The sequence below is a fragment of the Podarcis bocagei genome (assembly GCF_964188305.1).
Source record: "Podarcis bocagei genome assembly, chromosome: 7".
Lineage (NCBI taxonomy): Eukaryota > Metazoa > Chordata > Lepidosauria > Squamata > Lacertidae > Podarcis > Podarcis bocagei.
Genome location: NC_138132.1, coordinates 48966861 through 48989878, shown reverse-complemented (window position 1 = coordinate 48989878; position 23018 = coordinate 48966861). Strand labels below are relative to the sequence as shown.

Genomic DNA, 23018 nt, shown 5'->3' with positions numbered 1-23018 from the left:
TCTCTATTTTCATCAGATAAATGTTGGAGGGTATGCACATATACACAACCAGAGCACAAGATGAAGGGCTCACAGCATCACTGCTACATCAGATCTTGCTCCTCCATTAGGTCCCTAGGGAGATCCCCCCAAGGTTTGGTTTCAGCTCTGAGAGGAAGTCAAGCCTCTGTGTCTTCCCAGCTGCAGACAAGACAAAGGCCAGCCTCTGACCTACTGTTCTCTTGCCTCCAGGATGATGAGTCCAGCCACGTGTGTGAGACCTGGCTACCCTTCCTTGTAGAGACAGTACTAGCTCCTTTTTCTATAACACGCCCATACTTGCTCAAGTCTTTAGGCATATAAAAGGACGCTGAGCAGGATCAGCTTGACCTTTTACAAAGAAACTGGTTCAGGACTTCAGCTCCTACTACAGGCTCCCATTGTCCAGATAAAGAACCACGGACTTTGGAGGGGACCTAAACACATAATCCAAACCAACCCCCTGCTCCTACAACAGCGAGTTGCACGCACTAAATACCTCTGGCCTTTGTATGTAGCCTTCTTTACCAGAGATGGGGAATCTGTGGCCCTCCAGATGTTGTTGAACCACAGTTTTCATCATTCTGACCATTGGCCATGCTGGCTTGGGCTGATGGGAGACGCAGTCCAACAACACCCAGAGGACACAACTTCCCCATCCTGTTCCATGGAAGGTACCGTAATATTCACAACCTTGCCCTGCCCACTTTTGCCTTTGTCTCACCAGTGCCACCCACACCCACCTGGCATTGGCATCCAGCCCCCATAAGGGGGCTCCTGAGGGAATGTGACCCTCAGACTGAAAGATCTTTCAATCCATGGCTAGTCCTTAAAAACAATTCTGCATGAAAACTAGTCTTCAATGGAACCTTCTGAAGGAAGAAGAAAGTCAAAAACATTTTTCCTTGAATCCCAGGTGGTTTATTGGATGCTCTCTAGGCAGAATCCTAGTGTGTTAAACCCCCTGGCATCGTGAAGCAAATCCCTCACCAGGGTACTCTGCGTCCTTCCCAGTCCACAAAGGTACCGTTATCCACCTCAGAAAGTGTGGAGAGAACATGAATTATTCCTCGTGTACTCTCTTCTACAGTCAGGTCCGCCTCCTGTGAAGAAAAATATTGCAAGTGAAGGATTTATTAAGTTCGGAAAAAGTCATTCTTGAATGTAATGAATATAGGGGTTGCTCGTGCGTAAGTTGCCGCCACTCCTGGCTATGTTGCCTTGTTAAACCCTTTCTGTCTGGACAGCCCTTCACTTCATGGCTGCCTCAGTCGCTAGCAGAATCTGTCAGTGGGCGTTTCTTAAACCTTTTCCAGCATAAAAGCTGTTTGACGCCAAGTCTCCTCCTACTCTCCCTGCGTGGAAGTCTTCTGCGCAGGGAGGGTGTGGGTAGCGGAAGAGTCCTGGAGCCCTCTCGCCAATTCCCCCATCTGCCCCCCTTTATCCCTGGTGTTGCGCTGATTTCCTTCCCCTGCTAAGCTACCTCTCTCCCTGCTGGGCCCCTCTCCAGCATCACTTGAGAGCCTTCCCTCCGCCTCTGGCTCCGATGTCAGTTCCCTGACATCCACCTCGCCCCCAGGACCCCCTCCTCCCCCGGCCCGACCTTTTGATCCAACTTCGTCCATTTCTTCGGCCGACGATGCAGGGAACCCCCGGAAGGAGCTGTCGCCATCCTCTGAGGATTCAAAACCCGCTTCCCACCTGCTCTGATCCCTTCCCGTGGGGTGGGCCTCCCAGTCTGATTCTCTTCCTCCGAAGCCTCTCCTCCCTCCTCTTTGGAGGCAGAAAACCCCACAAAATCCTCTTCATTGTCTGTGGTTCCAAATTGCTCCTCCCAGAATCTCGCTAGTGGTTTGGGTTTATCCGGGAACAGGCAGTGGAATTCCTCCACACGATACCCGTCATTGATTGCCTCCGCGGGAACCCACGTGTTTTCCGACCCGGGTTCCCCCTCCCAAGCTACCAAGTACTCCACCTGGCGTCCTCGCCACCTTGAATCGAGTATTTCCGTGGCCAGGTTGTGGTGTTCCCTCTCTTCTATCTGCGGGTGCGTGGTGACTTCTCCCTCTCGCCCCGGGAATTCCCGCTCCTCCCTGTACGGTGAGAGTAGGGACTTATGGAACACCGGGTGTATCTTCATGCTGTCAGGCAACTTGAGCTTGAATGCCACGGGGTTCACCTGCTCTGTTATCTCAAACGGTCCCAGCCGCCTTGGCTGCAACTTCTTGCACCCCCCCTTAAAGGGTAACCCTTGGGTTGACAACCACACCCGGTCTCCCACCCGTATGGTCTCCCCTTCCCTACGGTGCTTGTCTGCCTGCCTCTTGTAGATTTCCTTGGCCCGTTCCAAGTTCATCTTAAGTTGCTGGTGCAGGGCTTCCATTTCCTCCACAAACTGCTCTGCCGCCGGTACGCTCCACCCTTCCTCCCCACTCCCCGGGAAGGCCCTAGGGTGACACCTATAATTGGCCAAGAATGGGCTCATTCCCGTGGACACATGTTCAGCGTTATTGTACGCAAATTCAGCCAGCGCTAGTTTCTCTACCCAATCGTTCTGCCTCTCGCTGACGAAGCAGCGTAGGTATTGCTGGAGTATACTGTTCGCCCTTTCTGCTTGCCTGTTGGTTTCTGGATGTCTCGCCGTCGAGAAGCTCACCTCTACCTGCAGCAAGCTCATGAGCTTCCTCCAGAACCGGGAAGTAAATTGTTTCCCACGATCCGAAATTACCCTCGAGGGAGCCCCATGCAACCTGAAGATGTGATCCACAAACAACTTGGCTGTCTCCTCAGCGGTCACCGCATGTGAGCAAGCTATGAAGTGGCACATCTTTGTCAGTAGATCGACTACTACCATGACCGCTGTCTTCCCCCGGGACTTGGGCAAATCGGTCATAAAATCAATGGACACCACTTCCCAGGGTTTTCCCGGCGTGGGTAAGGGTTCCAGTAATCCTGCGGGGGCAGCCCGCTCCCCCTTTGCCCTTTGGCAGCGGTCACACCCCCGTACATATTCCCGTACATCCTCCCTCACCCTTGGCCACCAGAACTGCCTGGTGACGAGCATCATGGTTTTGTGCTGTCCAAAGTGCCCAGCTGTGGGGTTGTCGTGGAGTTGTTTGAGTACCTACCCCCTCAGGGTCTCCCCTGGTACATACAGCGCCCCCTTATAGTATAGCACCCCTTCCTTTTCCTCAACCCCCCCTTGTTTTTCTCTTCCGTCTCGGAGTTCCCAGATTTTAGTATGTGCGAACACGTCGTTTCTAGTAAGCCCGGCCAGTTCTCGTTTCCCCACCAAGGTCTCCCCCCCCACACCCATCGGTCCTCAGGGATTACGTGTCGTATCTCCTGTGGTCCCTCTCCTTCCATGTACTCCGGCTTCCGGGAGAGAGCATCTGCTCTTACGTTTTCCTCTCCTGGCACATATCGGATTTCGAAGGAAAACTTGGAGAACTCCTGTGCCCATCGAATCTCTCTCTCCTTGAGTACTCGTGCGGTCCTCCAGTATTCCAAGTTCTTGTGATCTGTACAAACCTGGATCTTGTGCTGTGCCCCTATTAGCAGATGTCGCCATCAACGAAACGCCGCATAGATTGCAAGCAGTTCGCGGTCATACACAGTATAGTTTTGCTCCGACTTGCTCAGCTTTCTCGAGAAAAAGGCACACGGTTTCCATTCCTGCTTGCTCCTCCCTGGCTGCAAAAGAACCGCCCCAATGGCTCTGTGGGACGCATTGGTCTCTAGCCTCATGGGTTTCTCCAGATCAACGTGCAGGAGCTGCTCTTCCAAAGCGAATGCCTTCTTCAGTCTTTCAAAGGATTGCTGGGCCCCCTCTGTCCAGATGATCTTCCTTTTGCTACTGAGACAATCTGTGATGGGTGCTGTCAAGTGGGCGAAGTTCTTGATGAACTTCCTGTAGAAGTTGCTGAACCCTAGGAACCTCTGCACATCCTTCCGGGTTTTGGGGGCCTTCCATTCCAGCACTGCCTGCACCTTGCTTGGGTCCATCGCTAGGCCTTTGTCTGACAACTTGTACCCCAGAAACTCAACTTCTCTGGCGTGAAACTGACATTTTTCCAGCTTGACCCACAACTGGTGCTTCTGCAGTCTCTTTAGCACTTCCCTGACGTCTCTGACATGTTGCTCCTCATTGTCCGAATAGATTAAGATGTCGTCCAAGAAGGCTACGTAGTTCTTGTACAGCAGGGACCCCAACACGTGGTGCATTGAAAACAGGCGGAGCCCGACTGTAATCCAAAAGGCATAACTAGGTACTCAAAGGCCCCCAGGGGTGTGAACATTGTGGTCTTCCATTCGTCCCCCTCCCTCATCCTAATCAAGTTGTATGCTCCCCTGAGGTCCAGCTTGGTAAAAATTTTCCCCTGCCTCACCCGTGTTAAAATGTCATCAATCCTGGGCATTGGGAATGTCACGGGTTCCGACACCAAATTGACGGCCCTAAAGTCCACAACGAGCCTGGGTTGATTTGTGTCTTTTTTGTCCACAAAGAACACTGGACTGCCCCCCACCGCCTTTGATTCTCTTATGAAACCTCTTTTCAGGTTCTTGTCAATAAATTCCCGCAACTCCTTCATCTCCCTGTCCGACATGGCATACAGTTTACCCACCGGCAGCTGCGCCCCTGGGAGCAAGTTGATTTGGCAGTCAAAGGGTCTATGGGGGGGTAGTCTATCCGCCTCCTTCTCGCTGAAGACCTCCTGCAGGTCAGCATATTGTGGTGGCACCTCCCCTCTCGGCTCCACAGCTATCCAAGCCACCCTGGCCACGGTCATTCTTGGGGTTTCCCCCCTAGACAGTGTTCCAAGCAGTAAGCTGACCCAAAGGTGACCGTTCTCTGATGCCATGCCACCACTGAATCATGTTGTGCTAGCCAGCTCATCCCTAATATTATTGGGGGTCCTGCCAGTGAGGCTACGTGAAAGGCGATAGTCTCTGTGTGCCTGGAAACCCTCATCCTCATTGGTGGGGTCTGGTGCGTCACTTCCCCTCCCAGAAGCTCCCTGCCATCAATGGTGGTCACTTGAAAGGGAAAATCCAGGGGCAGCAGGTGGAGCTGGTGCTCTAGTGCGAAGTCCTTGCTGAAGAAATTGCAGGAACTGCCTGAATCCAACAGCCCCTTCACCTTGACTGGGTGCCCATTCGGGAGCTCTAGCACCACCTCTATGGCTATAGCCGCCCTGGGAGGGTCTGGTTGGGGCACTTCTATTGGTTGCTGGCCTGGCTGCTGGGCCCGCTGAGTGGCAGCCAAGCGTTGGCGTTTCCCTGCTCCTGCCCCTTTCCCACCTCCTCCTCACCTCCTGCAGCTCCCACCATCCCTTGCCAGGCCTTTCTTTGAGGGCAGACCCTGGCAAAATGTCCTGGCCATTGGCAGAGGAAACACTTCTTGGTGGTTTTCCAATCCTTTCCCTCCCTCTTGCGACCTTCACTGGAGTTTGAAACCTCCCCCGCGCGCGCGCCATCTATTTCCATTGGCTCCGCCGGCAGGGAGGGCTGCCTTGGTATTTCAGGAATGCGGTAGTCATGGTAACGTTCCCCTCTCCCTTCACGCTTCTCCTGAGCCCGCGCTTCCTGTCTTACACCAATCGCAAGAACAGCCTTGGTCAGCTGATCCATCGACTGCGGGGGGGGGCGCGGGAAAGCTCGTCCTTCACCGTTGGGGACAACCCCTCCTCGAACAACATCTGAATGGGTTCAGAGTCCAATTCCCACCCGAGCCAGTGGACTAACATTGCAAAGCGTGACCAGTAGTCTCTAACTGACTGGTTCCCCTGTTTACAGCCCATCAGTTCCCGCCGAGTCACACTTTGCTGTACATACATCGCATCCATCGCCTGGAAGAATTTCCTCAGGTCTTTCAAGGCGGCATTCTGCGTTGCCATTAGGGGCCTGATCCATTCCCTGGCCCCATCCTGCAGATGTCCCACAATATAGGCCACCCTCTCCCCATCGTCCACAAAATCCTTATGCTGCAGTTCCAAAGCGTACTCTATTTCCGTTCGGAACGCGTTGTAGTCTTGGGGCTTCCCCCCAAACTTGTGTACTAGTCCCGGTACTTTCCTTGCTACGGGGGTGGGTCTGACCTGTGCATCATGAGCCCGCCTTTCTTCCAGCCACTCTGTCAGAAGAGCCACATGCTGTTCCAAATCTTGGTTCCTCTCCACCAGATTTTGCACTCCAGCTGCTCCCTCCGTAGCGCCGGCTTCTCCGGTCTGGCTCATGATGCTGCCTGCCTGTCGCTGCGCACAAGCAACGTCAAAGACTGACGGATTGCTGTAATGAATATAGGGGTTGCTCATGCGTAAGTTGCCGCCACTCCTGGCTATATTGCCTTGTTAAACCCTTTCTGTCTGGACAGCCCTTCACTTCGTGGCTGCCTCAGTCGCTAGCAGAATCCGTCAGTGGGCGTTTCTTAAAGCTTTTCCAGCATAAAAGCTGTTTGACGCCAAGTCTCCTCCTACTCTCCCTGCGCGGAACTCTTCTGCGCAGGGAGGGTGTGGGTAGCGGGGGACCCGTGCTCTCCCCACTGGTGTCCAGCGAAGAGTCCTGGAGCCCTCTCGCCAATTCCCCCATCTGCCCCCCTTTATCCCTGGTGTTGCGCTGATTTCCTTCCCCCGCTGAGCTACCTCTCTCCCTGCTGGGTCCCTCTCCAGCATCACTTGAGAGCCTTCCCTCCGCCTCTGGCTCCGATGTCAGTTCCCTGACATTGAGCATCAAATAGCAGAAGGCCTAGATGCTGTTGGATGTCTTGGTTATAAGATTTCAGTCTGCACATTAAACATTGCTTTATGAAAGACAACTAAGTGGCCATGCATGCCAAAGGATAGCAGTTCACTGTAAGGCCTCAGAGGACTATGATTGCTTTTCCAGGAGCAATTCTGGATATTATTAGAAGCACCAACTCATAGATGCTGCCTTCATTGCCTTGCTCTTGTGCTTTTAATACCTCCAAGCAGTGAAGGAAGGGGCACTGGAGCTACTCAGGCACCACCATCCAACTAAAAATGTCAAGCAATTGGTTAAAAGAAATATCATCCTACAGGGCTGCCCACCTTTTCCATGACTACCAAAAGCCTTGAGCACTTACTTGCATGCCTTGAGTTTTCACCGAGCCAGGATGGATGCAAACACACAGAATCCCATAAGCTGGATATGTGAGTGACTGGCATTTGGTGAGCATGTTTAAAGCAGCCTACAAGGGAGAAAAAACAAACCATGAGCAGAGGGTGCATTGAACTGTGGGGAGCTGCTTAATATGAATTGCTGCAAGGTGGCTAGATAGGATTTGGAGGCAGAAAGGTTTGTAAGAGAAACTGGACATCATTGAGCATTCCTGACACAAAAACTAGCAACTTGGAAGTTATCTATCATGGACACCACTCTTGAACAAGATTTTTGACAGGCATTTGTGAGTGTTCCCCATGCTTGTGGGCTGCATCAGTTTGCTAACTGATAACTAGCTTTAGATGTTTGTTCTAAGTTCTGCAAGAAGAAAAGGACTGAAGACATGCTGTTTATTTGTAGAAAACATCCTGGTATCTTCCCTTAATGCCATCCACTGTTTTAGAAAATGCAACATCCTCACAACAAAAGTTTGTCTCTCAACATTTATCCGTGGGCAATGCATGATTATTGCCCAGATGCACAGCTATCATTTGGAAAGATAATCGCAGCTGGGCAGAGGAGGCTGCAGACAGTTTCACATAAGGTACCTTACTGCAGCGATAGGCAACAAGCTTCCTGCTTTCCCATAAATGCATAACTTCCATGGAGCCTGCAGCACTGGATGTATTGATAATGGCTGCCTTGCAGCAGCTCAACCCTTCCTGGGGATATCTCTGAGCTGCCATCTTCAGCAGGGGCAGAAATGCCTAAAAGAAAATAGAGATCATGGCTGTTGTTAGGTCAATGAATGCAGTTATCCTAGGGCAGTGATACCAGAGGAAAGCACTGGATGCACTGTATAAAGTTGAAGGTATATATGAACAATGCTTGTAGCAGAATTAGGATTTCTGATCCAAAAATACTTTCTATAAGCTTTTGCACAAGGATCCCATAAGACTTAGCATACATTTAGAATTGTTTGAATGCACAGCTGGGCAACCTGTGCCCTGGCCTCATTTTATGCCGCCGCCAACAGGTCCTGAAGCTGCTCTATTCTAAGGTCTCACCCATGTTTCTTCCTTCTAGTTCGCTTCTTGGCATTTTAAAGTTGTCCTTCTCCCACAACTTCTGCAATCTCTCTCTTTTACTATGTGTGTGCACAGCACACTAAGATAGGAAAGGCATTAATGTCATCTGCTTTCCAGAAAGTAGCCATATTGATCCATTCTATTAAAAAAAATTGTCTGCATGTTCATGAGATCAGCCCCATTAAACTTCTAGGGAAGGAAAGGTAGAAAGCATTCCTATTTTTATGCCAGACTGATGTTCAGTGACTGGTGGATCTATCAGTGTTGGTTTATCATTTTTCCTACCTTAAGTTCAATTCTCTGAATTTCCATATCAGATTGCAATTATTTTCTTAAAATCCTCATGAAAATTAATTGCTCAAACAAATACTGCTTTTCTCCTACCCAGTTTGTTGCTTTTGTTTAATTCTCCCAAAGGGCCAGAACATCACAGTTTGTACCAGGGCAATAGGTAGTGAGTAAAGGGTTTTGCAGCCTCATGAAAAGCAAAAACTTACCTGGCTCACCTGAAGTGGCCCAATAGTATTGACGGCATATACATCTGCCATGTCCTTTGCATTTTCTTTCTCCAGGTCGTTTCCAGAAATCACACCAGCATTGTTCATCAGGAGGTTCAACCCACATTCTCCAACACACCTTTGCACTTGCTCCACAGCTGCCTTGATGCTCTGGAGGTCAGTGACATCTGCAGAATGACATTTCTTTGCCCTTAAGAACTGAGTGGTGTGGGGATGCCCAAGGGACTAATAAAAAGGCCCTTTTAAAACTACCAAGGTAGGTGGCTTGGGGGGATCTTACAGATTACAAGTTTGAGAGGTGCTTTTCAGTCCACGTATTTGTCACCTTGGCCTGTCAGCTCTTTTTGTTAGCGTAGCAGCTACCACAGCCCACTTGAGGTGGAAGAACAAGTGCTTCTCTGAATCATGGAGGTGTGTGTGTTTTTACAGGGAGCACAGTGAGGGCCTGGTTTTTAAAAATGTTTGCACCACATTGATATCACTCTGTCAGAAAATGAGCTCAAAGCAAGGCAATTGTAAGGCCAAAGTACTTAATGTAGGTGGAATTCAGAGAGAAAAGTTTGGCAACACTTTACTGTGTGTAATTTAGGGAGAAAGCTGTGGGGAAATTTTGTCTCTCTCAGTTCAGGCCTTGCATATACTGTAGCAAGAAGACATTCAGCCAAAGGTACCTATAGAAGAAAACTGCTTAGGCTGCTTTGCATGCTTCCTAATCAACACCTCCACCCAGCTGATTCATAACTAATTGACTTCAACACTAACATAAGGTTACCACACGTCCGTTTCCGGGGACAGTCCCTGGATTTACAATCAGTCCCCTGACAAAATCCTATCATTCCTATTGAAGTTGAAAAGTGTCCGTGGATTCATTTTAAAAAATCTGGTAACCTTATACTGACATAATTAACTTTTATGAAGCACACTGAATGATCCCTGCAGTTTCACTTCCAACATTTTATTCTTTACTTTTTATGAAATATTTGGGACAATTAGACAGATAGAAGGTAAAGCTGAGCCCTAAACAAGGCCACTTTGAGTCCCAAGTACAGTAGTACCTCAGGTTAAGTACTTAATTCATTCCAGAGGCCCATTCTTAAACTGAAACTGTTCTTAACCTGAGGTACCACTTTAGCTAACGGGGCCTCCAGCTGCTGCTGCGCCACAGGCATGATTTCTGTGCTCATCCTGAAGCAAAGTTCTTAACCTGAGGTAATATTTCTGGGTTAGTGGAGTCTGTAACCTGAAGCATATGTAACCTGAAGCGTATGTAACCCGAGGTACCAATGTATACGATGTACCCCACGTATGTATGGGTTTTGCAGCAGCACTTGTGCAAGTCTACCCTGTTCTGCCTCTGACCTATTCTACCCCCCTTCTGCCCTGTTCTGCCCCCTCCCTGCCCCTTGAGGTGCCAAAAATGATGTGTACATCAGTGGTTGTGCGTCAGTGGAGAGGTGCCTGAACTTTATTCTGTGGACTATGGTAACATACAAGGGGTTGTGGTACCTGTTCTGGAAGCCTTGTCTTTGTAAGCCATTTTGGAAAGTTCCTTTATGGCTCTCCAATTGTTGCTGAACTACAACTCTCATCAGTCCCAGAAAACATGGTCAATGGCCAAGGATGATGGGAGTTGTAGTTCCGCAAACATATGGTGGGCCAAACCTTCCCCACACATCTATTATGTGATGATATGGATAGAGACTACACATAGGTGCATCTCATTTCAAAGCTTCAGTGAAGTTGTGGGAAGAATCAAAAGTACTTATCACTGATATTCTGTAACAGGGGAGCAAGTCATCTTGTTTTCCAGTTACTGCTTTGTGGACTGTACTGGTTTCCACTGGTGCTGGGAATGTCTATTCATCCCACACTTGGAACGTGAGACTTACCCAGCTGCAGCACCACCAGATTCTGATGCTGGCATGCCAACTCCTTTATTTCCTGTCAAAAAAGAAATGTTTTACCTCCTTGATTAAACTGGAACTAGGGGCATGCATACTTATGGTATGATAAGGTCAAAGCTCATAAAGCATTTAAAAATCATATTGTTAGGAAAGCATTGTTTAATGTCTGGATAAGATATAAAGACTTGTTGGAAAATAAAACCCCAAGGTGGCTGTCACCAATGGAAGCGAAAGCTTTGAAAAGGCTCAATATGGAGGCCAAATGGCCGACATACAGTGAAATTTTGGAACAAGAAGGAGACAAACTGAAATTGCAGAGTTTTGAAAAATTAAAAAACAAAGTGAGAGATTGGCTTCATTATTATCAGATAATGGAGACATATAATTTGGATAAGAAAATTGGCTTCCAGGTGGAAAAGTCAAAATTAGAAACGGAACTGTTAGAACCCAAAACTAAGAACTTGTCAAGAATGTATAATTTGCTGTTGAAATGGAATACTCAGGATGAAACGGTGAAATCTGTTATGATTAAATGGGCACAGGATGTTGGACATAATATTATGTTTGCTGACTGGGAACAGTTATGGACCACAGGTATGAGGTTTACGGCATGTAATGCCTTAAGAGAGAATATTATGAAAATTATATACAGGTGGTACATGACCCCAGTCAAGCTTGCAAAAATCTATCATTTGCCCGATAATAAATGTTGGAAATGTAAAGAAACTGAAGGTACATTCTTTCACCTTTGGTGGACGTGCCCAAAGATTAAGGCCTTCTGGGAAATGATATATAATGACTTGAAAAGGGTATTTAAATATACCTTCCTGAAGAAACCAGAGGCCTTTCTCCTGGGCATTGTCGGCCAATTGGTGCCAAAGAAGGATAGAACTTTTTTTATGTATGCAACAGCAGCAGCAAGAATACTCATTGCAAAGTACTGGAAGACACAAGAACTACCCACCCTGGAAGAATGGCAGATGAAGGTGATTGACTACATGGAATTGGCAGAAATGACTGGCAGAATCCGAGATCGGGGAGAAGAGTCGGTGAAAGAAGACTGGAAGAAATTTAAAGGCTATTTACAGAAATATTGTAAAATTAATGAATGTTAGAAGGATGTTGGAAAGAAACTAAGCGGTTTCCAGCTGTAATGCTTTAAGAGTTATGGGGGGGGGGGAAGGGTTCCACAAATGGGTAAAAGTTTAATGGTAAGGATTTGCTGAACTAACAAATTGAACTGGAATACAAAGAAGGGAGGTATGAGGAGGTCCGGGGAAATAAGTGTAAGGAAGTTATGCTATGGAAAATTAATGTGTTTTTAACTACTTTTATTTTGTATGTTTCTTTTTATTTTTCATTTTTTTGTTATAACTTAAAAACTCTTAATAAATATCTTCTTAAAAAAAAAAAAAAGATTAAACTGGAACTAGGCAGCAAGAGAGACCCAGAGCCTTAGAGCTGGTTCCTGAAAATGCTTAGCAGAGTAACAGACACTTAGGAATCTCACTCAGAGCAAACCCTTGCCAGGATAACATCCTCCTCTCCAATATTAATAGGGTGAGCACTGTTGTGTATTGAGTCAAAGGATTTTATATCTGTATTATTATTGTCTGTATTTGCATTAGGGTAAAGTAACTGCCTTTTGGTTCCAGAGGGTACAGCTACTATTGGTTCATTTAAGCTGCTGTATTTGGATCCTCTGTCTTATTGGTTCCCTCCAAAAGGCAGGACTGTGATTGCCTGATATTGTTCCCTCCAAAATGTATCCTTTCTTGCTAGTTCCCTGTCCCTATAAATGTAGCTTTGTGCAGATTACAAATGCACTATCAATAAGGCACTCAGGGGAAACTCATACCCCATTCCAGTCGTATCACATCTGTTGGCTAAACTGGCTGGGGGCAAGGTGTTCGCCAAAATTGACCTGGCACAAGCTTACCAACAGCTGCCAGTAACCCCACAATCAGCGGAAGCACAGACTATTGTTACACATAAAGGGGCGTTCAGAGTTAACAGATTACAATTTGGAGTTTGTGTGGCCCCAGGGATTTTTCAAGGGCTCATGGAACGCCTGTTAAGAGGTCTGCCGGGGGTCTTGCCATTTTTTGATGACGTTTTGATTGCTGGGAAAGACCCACAGGAACTGGTTGCGCGTGTTCGTGCAGTGTTGCTCAAGTTCAAGGAGGTGGGGTTGCAACTGAAAAAGGAAAAATGCAGTTTTGGGGTGCCAACTGTGGATTTCTTGGGGTTTAAAATTGATGCATCAGGCATCCACCCCACAGATGCTAAGATTAAGGCCATCATCGAGGCGCCACGACCACAGAACAAGACGGAGTTGCAGTCATTCCTGGGACTTATTAACTTTTATCATTCGTTCTTACCCCAGAAAGCTTCGGTAGCTGAACCATTACATAGACTGTTGCAGAAAAAGAATATGTGGCGATGGGGGCAGGGGCAGCAGAAGGCTTTTGACTCCTTGCGAGGAATGCTGAGTAGCAGGAGCGTCCTTGCTCATTATGACGAGTCAAAGCCTCTGGTCCTGGCATGTGATGCCTCTCAATACGGCCTGGGGGCGGTGCTAAGTCATAGGGAACCGGATGGGTCGGAAAAGCCCATCTCTTTCTATTCCCGTACGTTGTCGCCCACGGAGCGCAACTATGCTCAAATTGACAAAGAGGCGCTTGCAATTGTGGCAGGAATCAAAAAGTTCCATGATTATGTGTACGGTCGCCATTTCTACATTGAAACGGACCACAAGCCACTGTTAGGGTTGTTCAACCCGAACAAACAAACGCCACAAATTCTCTCCCCCAGAATGTTACGTTGGTCTATATTCCTGAACGGGTTCCAGTACACCTTGACCCATGTGCCGGGGAGCACTGAGGATCCTGCTGCAGCGGAGCACATAATGATGCTGGAAACACTTCCGGGGGCTCCTGTAACGGCTACTGATATAGCTGAGAAAACGAGGAAAGATGCTGTTCTCTCCCGTGTGCTCACTTGGGTGGGGAGGGGGTGGCCAGGTGGTCCGCATGAAGACAAATTCAGGCCTTATGCGACTAGGCAGCACGAGTTGTCCATGCATAAGGGTTGTCTCCTGTGGGGAGATAGGGTGATCATCCCAGCACCACTGAGAAACAGGGTTCTTGAGACGCTTTACATGGGACACCCGGGAATGGTCAGGATGAAGTCGCTAGCCTGATGTTATGTGTGGTGGCCTGGAATGGACCAGAACATAGAACAATGGGTACGAACATGCAAGGCATGCCAAGAGGTGCGGCCAGAAGTGGCCAGAGCACCAGTCCACTGGTGGGAGCAGTCCAGATCTCCCTGGAGCCGGCTGCACTTAGATTTTGCTGTGCCATTCCAAGGAAAGGTCTTTTTGGTTATCATTGATGCATATTCCAAATGGTTAGAAGTGTCGATGGTCCCTAGCATGGCATCAGCTGCCGTAATCAAGGTGTTGAGGCAGCTGTTTGCAACCCACGGGTTACCTGAGACCATTGTATCAGATAATGGGGCAGCTTTTGTATCCCAAGAATTCAGGGCATTCTTGGCTGATAACTTCATAAGAGGGGTCACATCCGCGCCCTTTCACCCATCCTCCAATGGGACAAGCACACCATCAGAGATGGACAGAAAACCTGGGGCAAGGAAAAGTGGTAAGGAGTCTGAAAGTCCTCATTCTCCTCCTCCCTCCTAGGTGGGCTCCCTCTATGCAGGCTTCGTAACTCTCCCGAGACCACAGCTTCTTTCTCACCAGGTCATACCCCTCACTGGCATTGCTCTACACCCTCCTCAATGCTTTTGCCTGACTGAAATATGCCCTTGTACTGTCACAGTGCCTTTTACTTGTTCTGATGGAGGATGGAGAGAGGTGTATGTAGACTTTTGCATCAGTGGCACTTAGCCTATTATACAAGGGCAGCAGCCATATCTGTTGCCTGGCCCACTTTTGCTTCTGACCCCCCCCCCACACCACTAGCATATGGCCCCCAGAAAGTTGCCCACAGAGGAATGTACTGAAGGGAAACCGTGGAGGATCAACATAAATTCCGGTGTAAGACTTCAGCTGTTAGGACACTGTTTTATTTAAAGGCTAGTAGGATGCATTGGTCTTTTAAAAATTTCTCTATTAGCTCCTTTGGATGTAACCATTCATAAGATAGAACCTTTTTCCTAAGAATGACTTTTTAATCATTTTATTAAGACTTTAATCCTGGCTCACAAGTCCTTAAGGTAAGGTTACCAGATTTTTTTTAAAGAATCTGGGGAAACTTTTTTTTTCCTGAAAAGAGGGTATGAAAGTTTTTTTTAAATTTTAAGGTATTTTAAAAAAAATCTTCTGTGGTCTCCTCTGTCGCACGGCCTTCCTCTGCGCTCCAGCCTGCTCTCTTGGAGTGCTAGCCACTGTGGAGTACGCTCGGGTCGGGCCTGGGCTTGGCCACGTGTCCTTGCCCTCCGGTGCTCTCCTACCTGTCTTCCTCAGCAGCGGCAGCAGCGCGGCAAGGTCAGGGCCCCCCTCTTTTTTCTTCTTCCTCTTTTTCTTCTTTCTCCTTCTCCTCTCCTCCTTCTCCCTGCATTGTCTCCGGGGTTTTCCTGGCCCAGGAGCACCGATGGGCAGTCGGCCGGGTGCTCCCGCTGCTGGCTTGATTTGGGTCACGTGGGTGTGTGTGTCACTGGGGAAGCCCAGCCAGATGGGCGGGGTATAAATAAATTATTATTATTATTATTATTATTATTATTATTATTATTATTATTATTATTCCCCAGTTGACAGCTGGGCATCCCTGGTTCCCCCTCGGCAGTGGCAGCGGCAGTCTCAGCAGCCCGGAGCCAGCCTGGTAGTGCAGTTGGCTCTGGCTGGCTTCAGGAGCTACTCGCTGCTGTGGCACCCGCCATTTTGCCTCGCCGGAAATCCCCATATGATGTGTCTTGTGCCGTTGAACCATTCACGCAACATTCATTCCCTAGTAATAAATCTACAACATTTAAAATATAAATTCAGGGACATTGAATGAAATCCAGGGACATTCTGGGGGCGGATTTTGTCTGGGGACAGATTTGTAAATCTGGGGACTGTCCCCGGGAAATGGGAACATCTGGTAACCATACCTTAAGGTCTCTATGATTATACCCATAATCTCTACAGAGAAATGTTATTGAGGAGGCACAAGGGAGTGTAAGGCAGCCTGGTAGAAATAGACACTGATCTAGAATCATAGAATCATAGAGTTGGAAGAGACCACAAGGGCCATCGAGTCCAACCCCCTGCCAAGCAGGAAACACCATCGGAGCACTCCTGACATATGGTTGTCAAGCCTCTGCTTAAAGACCTCCAAAGTAGGAGACTCCACCACACTCCTTGGCAACAAATTCCACTGTCGAACAGCTCTTACTGTCAGGAAGTTCTTCCTAATGTTTAGGTGGAATCTTCTTTCTTGTAGTTTGGATCCATTGCTCCGTGTCCGCTTCTCTGGAGCAGCAGAAAACAACCTTTCTCCCTCCTCTATGTGACATCCTTTTATATATTTGAACATGGCTATCATATCACCCCTTAACCTCCTCTTCTCCAGGCTAAACATGCCCAGCTCCCTTAGCTGTTCCTCATAAGGCATCGTTTCCAGGCCTTTGACCATTTTGGTTGCCCTCCTCTGGACACGTTCCAGTTTGTCAGTGTCCTTCTTGAATTGTGGTGCCCAGAACTGGACACAGTACTCCAGGTGAGGTCTGACCAGAGCAGAATACAGTGGCACTATTACTTCCCTTGATCTAGATGCTATACTCCTATTGATGCAGCCCAGAATTGCATTGGCTTTTTTAGCTGCCGCGTCACACTGTTGGCTCATGTCAAGTTTGTGGTCAACCAAGACTCCTAGATCCTTTTCACATGTACTGCTCTCAAGCCAGGTGTCACCCATCTTGTATTTGTGCCTCTCATTTTTTTTGCCCAAGTGCAATACTTTACATTTCTCCCTGTTAAAATTCATCTTGTTTGTTTTGGCCCAGCTCTCTAATCTGTCAAGGTCGTTTTGAAGTGTGATCCTGACCTCTGGGGTGTTAGCCACCCCTCCCAGTTTGGTGTCATCTGCAAATTTGATCAGGATGCCCTTGAGTCCATCATCCAAGTCGTTGATAAAGATGTTGAATAAGACCGGGCCCAAGACAGAACCCTGTGGCACCCCACTAGTCACTCTTCTCCAGGATGAAGAGGAACCATTGATGAGCACCCTTTGGGTTTGGTCAGTCAGCCAGTTACAAATCCACTGAGTGGTAGCATAGTCAAGACCGCATTTTACCAGCTTCTTTACAAGAATATCATGGGGCACCTTGTCAAATGCCTTGCTGAAATCAAGGTAGGCTACATCCACTGCATTCCCTTCATCTACCAGGCTTGTAATTCTGTCAAAAAACGAGATCAGGTTAGTCTGACATGACTTATTTTTCAGAAATCCATATTGGTGATCACAGCATTCCTTTCTAGGTGCTCACAGACTGTTTGCTTAATGATCTGCTCCAGAATCTTTCCTGGTATTGATGTCAGACTGACTGGGCGATAATTATTTGGGTCCTCTCTTCCCCCCTTTTTTGAAAATAGGGACAACATTTGCCCTCCTCCAGTCTGCTGGGACTTCGCCTGTTCTCCAGGAATTCTCAAAGATGACTGCCAGTGGTTCTGAGATCACATCTGCCAGTTCTTTTAATACTCTTGGATGCAGTTCATCTGGCCCTGGAGACTTGAATACATCTAAACTAGCCAAGTATTCTTGTACTATCTCCTTAGTTATTCTGGGCTGTGTTTCCTTTGCTGAATCATTTGCTCCAAATTCTTCAGGTCGGGCATTGTTTTCTTTATCGGAGAAGACTGAGGCAAAGAAGGCATTGAGGAGTTCAGCCCTTTCTGTGTCCCCTGTTTGCATTTCACCATCTTCTCCTCTGAGTGACCCCACTGTTTCTTTGTTCTTCCTTTTGCTACGAACATACCCATAAAAGCATTTTTGTTGCTTTTAACCTCTCTAGCAAGCCTGAGTTCATTCTGTGCTTTAGCTTTTCTGACTTTGTGTCTACAAAGTCCACAGGGCCAGATGGGGTAGCTGGAAGGGTATTGAGAGACTGTGCAGATCAACAAGCAGGAGTTTTCACTGGGATCTTAAATCGATCCCTAGCCCAGGCTATTGTTCCATCCTGCCTAAAGTCCTCTACTATCGTTCCAATAGCAAAAAAATCTAACCCGGAAGATCTGAATGACTTTCATCCAGTAGCACTCACACCTATAATCATGAAGTGCTTTGAAAAGCTGGTACGAAATTATGTCATTGCCTGCCTACCAGAGGGACTGGACACATTCCAATTTGCTTATAAAACGAAAAGATCGACAGAGGACGCTGTGGCGATTGCCCTCCATGCCGTTCTTGCACATTTGGAGCAGCGGGGGGGGGGGGTTATGCCAGACTGCTTTTTTTAGATTTCAGCTCGGCATTTAATACCATTCTACCACAACGTCTGATGTCTAAACTGGAAGATCTGGGGCTTCCGTTATCACTTTGTGGGTGGATATTGGACTTTTTGTCAGACCGCCCCCAGAGGGTTCGGTTGGGCCCTTATACCTCTAGTATGCTTAAGACTAACACAGGAACACCACAGGGATGCGTACTCAGTCCGCTCCTTTATATTCTCTACACGTACGATTGTGTCACTGCTCACCCTAGTAATAGGGTTGTCAAATTTGCAGATGACACAACTGTGATTGGGCTCATCTCTGAAAGGGAGGGTGAAACGGACTATAGAGATGAGGTGGAGCGGCTGACAGAGTGGTGCAGAGCTAACAACTTGCTCATAAATACAAGGAAGACAAAGGAGCTTGTGGTGGACTTCAGGAGACAGAAGAGCAATGTCCAGCCACTTTTGATTGATGGGGTCTGTGTGGAGAGGGTAACAACGTTCAGATTTTTGGGCATTGAATTACAAGAGGATCTGTCCTGGAGTGTCAACACAAGAGGGCTTGTGAAGAAGGCGCAGCAGAGACTGTACTTTTTGAGAATTCTAAGGAAAAACCATCTTCCGCAGAAACTGCTGCTTGCCTTCTATCACTGTGCCATTGAAAGCGTGCTCACTTATGGCTTATGTGTGTGGTACGGAAGCTGTACTACCCAGGACAGGTTGGGGTTGTGCAGAGTTGTTAAGGCAGCAGAGAGCATTGTTGGCTGCCCACTCTCCACCTTAGAGCAGATTTATGCCACAAGGTGCCATAGGAAGGCACTGGACATAGTAAAAGATCCATCGCATCCTGGTCACTGTCTCTTCGAGCTCCTGCTGTCGGGACGGAGATACAGGACGATGAAGACAAGAACGAGCCGTCTTAAGAACAGCTTCTTCTCCAGAGCAATCTCGGCCCTGAATGGGAAGCCCGGACTTTGAAAGTCATCTAATCTCCCTTGCTGTATTATACTGTATTGTTTAATTAGTGTTTTTATAGTTGTTTTGATTTTGTGTGGAGTGCCCTACCTGGGTGGATGGAGCAGCCAAGTAATTTCGTTGTCCCCGAGAGGGGGCAACGACAATAAATATATTATTATTATTATTATTATTATTATTATTATTATTATTATTATTACACGTGCTGGCTATTTGTTTGAATTCCTTTGGTGGTTTCCCCCCCTTTTCCATCTATTTCTGGCATTATTACAAAGTTACTTTGAAGGAACTAGACTGTTAAAAGAGATAAAAATCCTGCATGGAGTTGACTTGGGGTTTAAGGGATTAATTTATTTCCTGACAGCCAATACTCTCCTCTGCTGGTAAACGGCATAAAAAGATGTTGAAACTTAATTCAGCAAAATGATAATTGCTGGACAAACCAGTCTACAGGTGGAATTAGAGTGATAGAGATCTTCTTTTATGTCCCTCCCCATTAATCTATGCAGTAATTTTCGAAGACTATTATCATATAGCAGCTCAACTGGTCGCTAACAGACAGCACTGTGAACTACAGCTTTTTGGCAGCCTTGTGAGAGCTGCTGGCCCATCACAGCAGTGTTGAGAGCAGCAGACAAGGCAGGCAGTGGGCAACTCAGATGAGCCACTGAAAACAGTCACACCAGAGCAGGGCAGCCGCTGGTGAAACCAAAGGCCCAACAGCATTCTCTCCGACCGAGTGCCCTCTAGATGTTTCGGACTACAACTCCCATCAACCCCATCCGGCACACAAAGCTGACATTACATTCTTACAACATAGTAACATCTCTACTCTCTTATGCTCCATTCCTGGTCCTCACCTTGCTTTCTGGTCCATCCAGGTCTAGGGTAGTAGCAAAGACCCACTGAGGTGGAGTTGGCAGCCTCAGAAACTGCTTCACCAGACCCAGGCCAATTCCCGAATTGGATCCTGTCACCAGAACACTCTGAACAGGGAAATCTGTTGCCATCCCCTTGGAGCTGCAGCCTTTGGCTTCCATGCTTGTAACGCTTGCCTCAAAGAGCATCCTGCCGTCACATGCGATGCTTTTATGGGAAGTAGGCACCTCCTTGATCTTCAGATAATCTTATGCTGGATGCTACACCTCATTTGCTGACTAGCTCGTTGGCCATCTCTCTTTTTTAACAACAACAACCTCATTAGCAATGGAAAAATGAAGAAGCATGATGGCATTATGGTATAGAGCAGTGTTTTTCAACCACTGTTCCGCGGCACACTAGTGTGCCGCGAGATGTTGCCTGGTGTAACGTGGGAAAAATTGAAAAATTCGATTTTTTTAAATAAAAAAAATAATGTCAAATTTTCACGCACTAGGCAGGCGCCGGACTCTGTCCACCCTATTTTCCATCCATCCTGGGTGGGGATCAGATCGGATGGGATCGGACAGGCGGTCCGCTCTCATCCGATTCCCCATAGAGAGCAGAGGGGCTCTGACATCTCCCTCTCCGCACACAGTGCGGAGACGGAGCTGTCATCCGCCGGCTCAGTGGGGATCAGCGGATCGATCCCCGCTGAGCAGAGAACGGTCCGCAACGTTTTTGTTTGCCATTAAAGAAAAAAATATTAAACCATGCTTGAATGTCGGAACTGGTTACTAAAATTTTTGAATCCCACCACTGATGTTAAGTGTTTGTGTTTATTTGATTTGTGTTTATTTGATTCCTATTCCAGAGAATTACTCTATATATAGTCAATATAGGCACAGAGTTAAATTTTTTAACATATTCTAATGGTGGTGTGCCTCGTGATTTTTTTCATGAAACAAGTGTGCCTTTGCCCAAAAAAGGTTGAAAAACACTGGTATAGAGGACAAAGAGTTCCAAATTAAAATCTTCAGTCAATCTCTCAGCCTGTTTGGCTTTGCAGGGTTGTTATGAAAATTTAAAAATGGGGTGAAGCAAATCACCATGTATCCTGAGTTCATTAGTGAAAAAGTACTAAAAAAGCATACCGTGTCACTAGGGAATATAATAACCAGGATGTAAAAACTAATCAGAGGGGGAATGGCATAAGCAGTGGCATAGGGAGGTGGGTGTGGTGGGTGTGGGCCACTTCGTGTGTCATCACCGAGGGGGAGGTGACAAAATGGCAAAAATGTGAGTTTTAAAAACATGGCTGGGGGCAAACAGGTCCCCCACAGCAGACTCCCTCATCAGAGCCTGGCTCCACGCCAAAGATCCTGTGGCTTGGCTGTAGCACTTGTGCCTGGCGCAGCTCCGCCCTGAATCAGGCGAGGCGAGTGGACGGCAGCGCTGCTGCTCACCTTCCTCACTGCTGCACGTCCAGCAGCTCTCCTGACCCAGCAGTAGAGAGCAGCCCTCCTCAGCTGTGGCAAGGTGCACCTGGCTGCAGCAGCTCCATTGCCAGGTCAGATTTGACCCAGTAGCAGATAGCAGGAGGGTCAGCGGCAATGCTGCCACCCACCCTCCTTGACGTGACGCCTTGCGCCCAGCTGCAGCAGCTCCGTCACCGGGTCATGTCTGATCTGGTAGCGGAGAGCAGGGGGAGTGTGAACAGCAGCTTCCCTGCCCCTCTCCTACCCCGAACTGTGGCACGTGAGAAGAAGAAGAGGAGTTTGGATTTAATATTCTGCTTTATCACTACCCGAAGGAGTCTCACAGCGGCTAACATTCTCCTTTCCCTTCCTCCCCCACAACAAACACTCTGTGAGGTGAGTGGGGCTGAGACTTCAAAGAAGTGTGACTGGCCCAAGGTCACCCAGCAGCTGCATGTGGAGGAGCGGAGACACGAACCCGGTTCACCAGATTATGAGTCTACCGCTCTTAACCACTACACCACACTGGCTCCCTTCCCTTCGAAGGCACCCTTCACGCTCCGCCCTCGTCGGGCACACCCCATGCGCCCACCCAGGGCAGCACGGGCACCGCTGGACAGAAGAGGCCCTCAATACTCTCTCTGACCACACCCGTCTCTAACTCTTCTTCACTACCTCCTCAAGAGCTTTTTCGTGGCTGCAACATGTCCTTGAGCAGTGATGATAGGTCCCCCTTGCTTGGACAGAGGAATTGTGTGTTACGTGAATCCCAATCTCAGACCAGTGAGAGACTTCATGGCAGGTGCACCATCCTTGTGGGGTCATGGGCAGGCTCCAATGGACCCTACACTGGGCCCAAGGGGAACCCGGCACACCTGGGTCATGGGTGCTATTGCTTCCCTTGGGCCCAGTTTCTTTGGAATAGTATCACTGAAGAATGTGGTATCTTTTTGACAATGGTTTTATTTACGCATACAAACCCTCTGAGTGTCCCTATTTTCCAGGGACAGTCCCAGATTACAGAAGCCATTGTTGTTTCTGATTTGATCCTGGACCAGAATGCCCCTCCTTTGCTTAGGCTATCCCTATTTTCATCAGAGAAATGCTGGGAGAGTATGGAGTTATGCGACCCCCAAGCCAAGGAGATAGGTAACTATACAGAACAAGCTTTAGAAGACAACAACTAGAAGACAGCCCTGTGTAGGGAAGTATTTTTTTTAATGTTTAATGTTTTATTATGTTTTTATATATGTTGGAGGGACGCGGGTGGCGCTGTGGGTAAAAGCCTCAGCGCCTAGGGCTTGCTGATCGAAAGGTCGGCGGTTCGAATCCCCGCAGCGGGGTGCGCTCCCGCTGCTCGGTCCCAGCGCCTGCCAACCTAGCAGTTCGAAAGCACCCCCGGGTGCAAGTAGATAAATAGGTACCGCTTACCAGGGGGAAGGTAAACGGCGTTCCGTGTGCTGCGCTGGCTCGCCAGATGCAGCTTTGTCACGCTGGCCACGTGACCCGGAAGTGTCTCCGGACAGCGCTGGCCCCCGGCCTATAGATGTGAGATGGGCGCACAAACCCCAGAGTCTGTCAAGACTGGCCCGCTCGGGCAGGGGTACCTTTACCTTTACC

At 48.1% G+C, this 23018-nt stretch overlaps 1 protein-coding gene across 3 annotated transcripts; it reads right to left on the bottom strand.

Annotated features, from left to right (window-relative positions):
* Nucleotides 1-748: 748 nt before the first annotated feature.
* LOC308591627 (C-signal-like) lies at nt 749-20129 on the bottom strand (the record flags this gene model as incomplete). Of its 3 annotated transcripts, none has more annotated exons than XM_081202456.1 (6): nt 749-1121; nt 7121-7225; nt 7746-7904; nt 8732-8910; nt 10633-10684; nt 19923-20110. In XM_081202456.1, 6 exons carry the CDS (start codon nt 20100-20102, stop codon nt 1005-1007), a joined length of 792 nt encoding a protein of 263 aa, XP_081058582.1. In that variant the 3' UTR covers nt 749-1004. The 3 variants fall into 3 exon arrangements, with proteins under 3 accessions (XP_081058582.1, XP_081058583.1, XP_081058581.1); XM_081202457.1 differs by having other exon boundaries at nt 752-1121; nt 7751-7904; nt 8723-8910; XM_081202455.1 differs by having other exon boundaries at nt 753-1121; nt 8723-8910; nt 19923-20129.
* Between the last annotated feature and the right edge of the window lie 2889 nt (nt 20130-23018).